The sequence below is a fragment of the Morone saxatilis genome, unplaced genomic scaffold, assembly GCF_004916995.1.
Source record: "Morone saxatilis isolate NCDOM2014 unplaced genomic scaffold, NCSU_SB_2.0 Contig22, whole genome shotgun sequence".
Taxonomy (NCBI): domain Eukaryota; kingdom Metazoa; phylum Chordata; class Actinopteri; family Moronidae; genus Morone; species Morone saxatilis.
The window spans coordinates 4,139,649-4,147,088 of record NW_023339785.1 but is presented as its reverse complement, the minus strand read 5'-3'; the positions used below and the strand labels follow the sequence as shown (position 1 = coordinate 4,147,088).

The window sequence follows — 7,440 nt, the reverse complement described above, 5'->3', positions numbered from 1 at the left end:
ACAGACGCGAGCGGTGTTCAGTTATTTGCAATCTGCAACTTTACTGCTAGATGACGCTAAATATTACGTACTGGTCCTTTAAATGGTGATTTATGAGCGGGTGGAAGAGGGGCAGGGTCTGGGATATAATGTGTTTTCAGCTTGAGCAACTGTGTTTATGTGTGTGTGTGTGTGTGTGTGTGTGTGTGCCCACTATAAACAAATACGCTTGTTTTTCAGCTGAACAGAGGAAAACACCCTCAGGCTCAGGAAACAGACACCACTGTGAGTGTGTGTGTGTGTGTTTTGTATTTCTATACTTAGGAGGATTCAAATGTCCTCATAAGCAAAAGATTTTTGCAGAATTTTGACCATTAAAACTAAAATTGTAGTTGCAGGAGTAAACATAAAATGTCAGTAAATATCGGTGCTAATGTCATTCATACTTTATGAATGTGTGTGTGTAGCAGATGCCAGTGTAAGCACTCTGTCACAGCAGCCTGTAAAAAGCAGCAGTGTGTTTTATGAGCAGTTGGACTACCTGTTGGCTCAGTGTTGGTTTCTGTCGAGCTCGTTGTGCAGACAGTTCCCACAGTCGGAGCGTTCTCACTCCAGGCTCCTTGGCAGGAAACCTCATCCTCTCTCTCTTTCTCTCCCACCTTCTTCAGCCTCTTCACACACACACACAGGATTTCTTTTCTGTGCTGTAAAATGAGCACCTGTAGCCCTTCTCGCTCTCTCGCTCCACTTTTTCAGCCCGTGCTGTCTGTTTTCAGAACATTTTCATTCCTCTAAAGCACTAATAGTCCTTCACATCTTTATCTGGTCATATCGGCCTAATGAGTTTATTTTTACAGTAGACCAATTTGGTCAAACTACCTCCAGTTTCCCACAACCATTTTCTTTCCTTCATTTCAAAGAATTCATTTTAACCTCACTTAAACTAAACACGTGACTCGTCTCGTCCGTGCTCCTGTAGGTTTGGGAACTGGCCTTTGTGGTTGCTGTTTGATGGATTTCTTGGCAGCTCAAGAAAGAAGCCCTCACTCTTTGTTTCTGAAGGACTGAGGAAAATCTGACCTTTACTGTATATTAATGATCAGACTCTGATGTTTACATCAGGGTGTGGATCCTATAAAGAGGGGTTATAATATCAAGTTATAAGTTATTTGCTTTCTCCGCCAGTACTCTGGGTGGGAAGGATATTACTTTAGAGGGAGAAAAACAAGAGAAAATGTGGAATACAATTCTCTGTGAACTCTCTTTCAATAAAGATATATGGCAAAAAAAAAAACCTAAATATAACTTATTTCTTTCAGTAGGTGTTGTAGTGCAGACATTTTCAGAAGTGCTTTTAAAGTCTTAATAAAATACTAATCACTAATCATTTTGTCCTCAGCACATGGCCTACCTTGCCATGAATTTGTTCATGGTCAAGCTTTACTTTTTTAAAACCTCCTGTTAACAAACACACAAACCAACAGGACTAAAATTAAAATCAACCCAAAACTTACATATTGTCATCTTACCCCACGAAAAGACCAAAACCAACAGTATTAATCTGTGTATCATACTTCCTGACCTCCCTCTCCTTTTCTGTGGCACTCAGCTCCAAGCACACTGAATCTGACGAAAGGTCAAGGAACAGTTTTATTTTTTTTTAAAGGCTCAGTAATCTCCTGAAACAGCTGGGCACTGTAGTTTTTAGTAAGCATTATTCAAACAGGAGGCATTTGTTGGGGACTATTTTTAGCTGCGGATGAAGATTTGGCAGCAGGAAGGTGTGTGTGAGATTGAGTCAAAATAAACTACAGTGTGTGTGTGTGTGTGATCATGGTAATGGAGGAACATGTCACTCGGTGCAACAGTGTGACTCACTGATGTGTTTTTAACAGGTTTTGTGCAACAATAGAGCTCTATGGCGCAGAGGAAGCAGATCTATTAGGCTTTGATGCACAATACTTGCTGGTAGATTCATTCTCTTGGAATTTCTTGAAACATCCACAATATCTTTTTTTTGAGGCGTAAAGCTCTAACTGGCTGCTGAGATCACATCCTTCTACAGAGAGCGGTCACAGGGAAAAAGGGGACAATGAAATGACATCACCTGTCATTTCTTTAGCCCATGATGCCATTCAGCTCAGTCGGCTCACATGTCCAGCCCCCTCCTCCCCCCTCTACTACTGGATATGTTCCAGATTGGTCCCTGGAAGTTCCTGGACAGCGGGATCTATTGTAATCCCAGCTCTTCCTTACATCTTTTATAGTCCCGTGAACAGCTCGGCGTCCAGCTCCGCTCCCTGCTGACAAACATACATGTAAACAAAGCCTGAAAACAAAAGCACACTGTCCCCGAAGCCCCCCCCACCCTGACCCTTTCTTCATACTTCATACTTCATCCCGCCATTGTATAACTCTGCTTCCTCAGGGAATTTGGACCTCAGACGTACAGTAGCCTCAAAAGCACACTCAAGCCATTTTAACTTATACAATATGTTTATTTCTGTAAACATGGCGGTTATATTGGCAACAACATACAAACACCTTCACATTCCGTACAGTAAGTTAAAGTAGCTTCATAGATACAAAAAGAGAGATGTACACATGGGGAGGGAAGTGTATGGGGAAGAGGTGGTAGGGTCACTTTGTCCAGGAGAAACAAGGTCAGCACAGAGCCCCAGCCCCCCATCTTCAGTCCAACACCGATCCCAGTTCAGCTGGAAGACCCTCCGCCTGCCTCCACTGTGCGTTCCGCAGCTTGAACCATTTCTGGAGGAGACAGAGAGAAAAGGACGGAGGCAGGTGTTAGGAACAGGTAACAGGAGTTTTTTTGTCCGAGGCACTCAGCTGCGTTTGGCACAAACTGCTGCAGAGCCTGAAAGACGAGAGCGATGAGGTAACCGGTCCAGCTGTCATGAATATTCCTGAGAAGTAACACAGGTGGAGTTCTTATATTGTCACGAATGATTGAAGCAAATACTGGGTTCTACAAATCCATTGTCATGCGTTCCTCATCCTCAGGCCGCTGGTTGTGTTTACATACACAACAATTATTTAACCATCACTCAGAGTTGAGCTCAGCTGTCTATATGATTCTGAACCAGGCAACCTAATAGTCCTGCTTACATGAGCTGCATTCAAGCAAGACACATGAGACACTAAAACAACTATAGTAATTCTAATGAGCAACTTAAAGACCTGTGAAATGTTTCAACTGGTGTCCATTACAGTTTGTTTTGATGTAATTTGAGCATTGTAGCCTCTAGCCTGGCTATAGATTTGTAGTCCTGTTCATAATAAAACTACAAATGTGTATTTTCATAAGGCTGCTATCGGCTTGGATAAAGTAATAATTAATTTAGCTTTAGCATGTGCTCAATTTCTCAAAGCATCAGCAGTGGACTTGCATGTTTCCAGCCTGTTACCTGGAGGCATTTTGAAAATAATATACTACGCTATGAGTATGACATGGCTAAAGTTAGTATGTTGACAGCTATTGGAGTTAACATATTCTCACACTGAGCATGTAACGTTTAGCATTCTAACGCTAGCCCTTAGCATGATAACATCCATGTAAACAGCTACTGAATTGAACATGTGTTGACATTTAGCATGTCAAATTTTGCATTTTAACATTAGCATGTTAGCATCCAATTAGACAGCTACTGAAATTAGCATTTTAACATTTTGCATTTTAGCATCCCAACTTGACCATGTTAACATGCTGTTGAATTTAGCTGCCATTTAGCATGTTATATTACAGAAAATGTTGCTTAGCCTAGCTTAGCTTAGCTTGTTATCATATTAAAAGCATAGCATATTAGCGTCTAAAGTTAGTTGGGTCTGTTTGAGTAATGTTTTGGCATCTAAAACATCAACTTAATGCAGAATTAATGTTTTGTTCAGGTTAACAATTGAAAAGGTTTTAGGATGGTCTGAGTTGGAGTGTAAGGATCATGGAAATATCTTCATACCAGTTGTTTTCAGTTTTCTTTCAAATCTTTTTTGTTGGTTATTTCTGTGACCAGAGTGCAATCGTAAACCCAGAAACCCAAATATGAAGCCTATAATTAAAAGCGAGTCATTACCTGTAGCTATGTTCCTTTCATTATTATCATTATCTTATAATCACATTACAGTCACATTTCTTGGTGCATGTAAATGTGGTCACTGACTCATACACACACAGCAGTGACCCTAAGGCTAAGTTGTATCAGGGAAACCACAGAAGACGAATGTTTCCATCCAGTTTTAACAGGGAATGCAGGCAATGACTGGCAGGCTGTTCCTCTGAATCCATTTCCCTGCAAAAGCTGTCTGCACTCTGACCGCTCCACCAATAACTGCAACACTGAAACTCGGCCAGATGATGACTGTGCCGAGTGCCTCGACACACACCCGTGACCCGGCGCATTGCTGTTTTGCGATTCATGTTGTCATGGGATTCACAACAATGCTGACATCATCTCGATAACGCCGACGGGAATGGGAGGGATTCAGGACGGCGGCCTTAAGACACAAAACCCTGGCTGGCTGCGCGAGACATGCGCCTGGCAGGAGGGACGGTTTCCACATTTTGTAATGAAAACACATGAGATTCCCATTTGGAGTCATCTGGGCTTGCATTTATGCAGAGACTAAATCAATTCAAGAATTGGCTGTTCAAGCTGCACTCTGTGTTTTGGGATTTAATATTTGCAGTCTATTGAAGGTTTAGTCTTTAAAAATGCTCACTTGAAGGTTTTGAATGGAGGTCAGTTGTTTTGTACTTTGTTTTGTTTCTGGTCCTTTTTCTTTGAATGTCTTCACTCAAATGCCACTTCAGAACAATAATGGTGAGATTTATAATCCCACTGACCCACACAATGGTGCTTGTGTCATTTTTTCCCCTTTGACTAGCACTGGATTACATAACGAGGCCTTTCAAACTTGACTCTACCTTTCTGTCATTGAGTGAAAACAAATGAAATGGTCTATGAAAGGAGCACAAACATGCCGCACGGAGGCTGAAGCACGTTGTAAATGTTGTGAAACGGGGAGTGGTAGCCGGGGCGTGTTTCTCCAGCTAAACCTTCTCCAATGAGAGCTTTGTTAGCAAATCCAAAACACTCGACAGGGGTGGTGGGGCGGCAGGAAGAAAAAGAAAGCCAGAGAAAAAAGAAAAGAACAAAACCCCACATCAGCTGGAAATGAAGGCAGATCTTTTGATGAGGGGCCAGACCTTTACCTCACCCCGGACCAGGCTTCCCCTGTCAGGTTGGCCTGGATTCTCCCACCTTTGTATACGATGAATGGAAACAGTCGCTAACGCTGGAAGAGGAATTAGGAAGCAGTGTAGTGTGGCTATGTGAGCATAGTGGGGCAGAAACCTCTGTGGATGGAGCCAAATAATGAAACCCTTCTGCTGCTCTAGTAAAGACAGACTGAAGATGGAGCCTGGCAGTAATAGCAAATTAGGTGTGTGTGGTTTGTCTGGGTTATACACTCATCCGACATAACAGAGGCTTTAAATCAGCACAGCTCTACCAATACTAAATACATTACCTGTTTATACGTGATGATCTGCTGCAGACTGCTTCTGTGTGAGAAATGTAGAGGTACTGGTTTGTGGAGTCCAACTGGAAAAACCAGTGACAAGCAGTGTGTGTGTGTGTGTGTGCCGTACGATGAGTTATTAACTGGTTAAATGTACTGTAAGAGCTAATTATTGAAAAGGACACACCGTCTGTCGGCCTCACAAGCACAAAGACATTTGCCTATGAATCCGATGTTACGTCAACTCAAATGGCAGAATTTACATGTAGGGTTTCACCTCCTCGTGAATACAGCTAAGCAAATGCTCATGTTGTTTGCCTGCCAAACACTGAAGAAGAATACCAACTTAGACTTTTTATTCCAAAATTAGACATTGATCACTTACAAACACTCGTATTTAATGAAGACTAACAGACTGCTTTTGTAATGATGTGTCCATCAGAGCAATGCTACTGGAGGTGCCTGCATAACCTGAGTACACTTTCAACATGTTGGTTGTTATCGGTGCTCTGAAACTTCACATCTGGCTCCTGATGTGACAGTTGTACAGACTTTACAGTAGGCCAAAGACATTCCTCAGATAGAGGGATGGTGGGAGTGTGTACATGTGGGAGAGGGGGGTGGTAGAGATTAAATACCTAAGTAACACAGCGACCTTTAATAGAATTAGCAGTTTTTCTGCTGAAGTTCATGACATTAACAATAGGTTTAACCGTTGCAGTCTGGTGGCTCTTTCCTGTTGGAGTGGGTGTTGTGCGTTAGCGGTTTCTGATTTGACTAATGATGTGTGTGTTAATGAGCTCTGCAATGATCAGTCTCTTAATCGATGGACAGAAAATCTTTTTTAAGCTTAAATTGGGAAAAAGTGCTGCTTTTCTTTGTCTTAACATTATAGTTCATTGAATATTTGTGGGTTTTCTAAACAAGACATTTAATGACAACAAACAGATTGTTTTTGTCAAACAAAACCAAACTGCCAACTTGCCAAAACTCAGAGATATATTTAGTTTACAAACTGAAATGCAATAAATGCTCACGTTTGAGAAGCTGTATATTAAAATTTATGCTGCACACACAGCTGTTAACCTCCTCGTACATCAAAACCAACTCAGAAAGAAAAAGTGTTTCCCACATCCGACCAAATATGAAAGCAGCATGAACACGAGCAGCGACAGCGACCACATCACCAGCTACAGAAGCTCAAACTTGTGCCACCCTCACAGTTTGATTGATCTTTCCTTCAAGTCACCTCCTGAAGTCACCCTGTGCTGATGAGTCCGTGTGAGACTGAACAGCGGTTGTTCCCAGAGCTGGAAAAAAAGCAGCGGGAAACTCGACTCTAACGTGACTTCATCAGGAAAAACAACCTGGATCTGCTCCAGTGGCGATCAGTGGGGCGCTGCTGCCTTTGTGGTCACTGTTTACACTCAGATGAGGATCATTTCATCAGACGGTGACGCTTTGACAGAAATATTGACCAGTCACCCTGAGCACTGACACTGTCCACAAACCTGCTCCAGTCACTCAGTGGATCACAGATTTTAAAGTCTCATTTTGCTCTTAGAAAAACAGACAAATACAAACATATTGTTTCCTCCTGTAGCACTATATGGTTATTGGTGACGCTGATAATGACACTGACGACATGACTTGTACATTTCATACTAATATTTGCAGAGATGCAAAGTAACAAAGTACATTTACTGAAATACTGTAGTTCAGAACAGTTTTTAGGTACTTTACTCAAGTGCTTTTTGGTACATTATACTACATTCAGAGTGAAACACAGTACTTTATCCTCCTCTGCTAGTTACTTCCCAAATTGTTATGCATTGCTTTAGATTAGTATCACTCTGAATCTGAACATGCATGCAAAATTACGCATTAAACAATTTAACACACCAACAGGCAAATTCTTAAGGAAGG

At 41.7% G+C, this 7,440-nt stretch overlaps 1 protein-coding gene across 1 annotated transcript in view; it reads right to left on the bottom strand.

The window, feature by feature from the left end:
- Positions 1 to 2,456: 2,456 nt before the first annotated feature.
- Positions 2,457 to 7,440, bottom strand: part of hopx (HOP homeobox) — a 5,812-nt gene continuing 828 nt past the window's right edge. Inside the window, exon 2 of the mRNA XM_035669917.1 lies at positions 2,457 to 2,748. Coding sequence (XP_035525810.1) covers positions 2,671 to 2,748 — 78 coding nt within the window. The 3' untranslated portion in view covers positions 2,457 to 2,670. The remainder of the gene's footprint in view (positions 2,749 to 7,440) is intronic.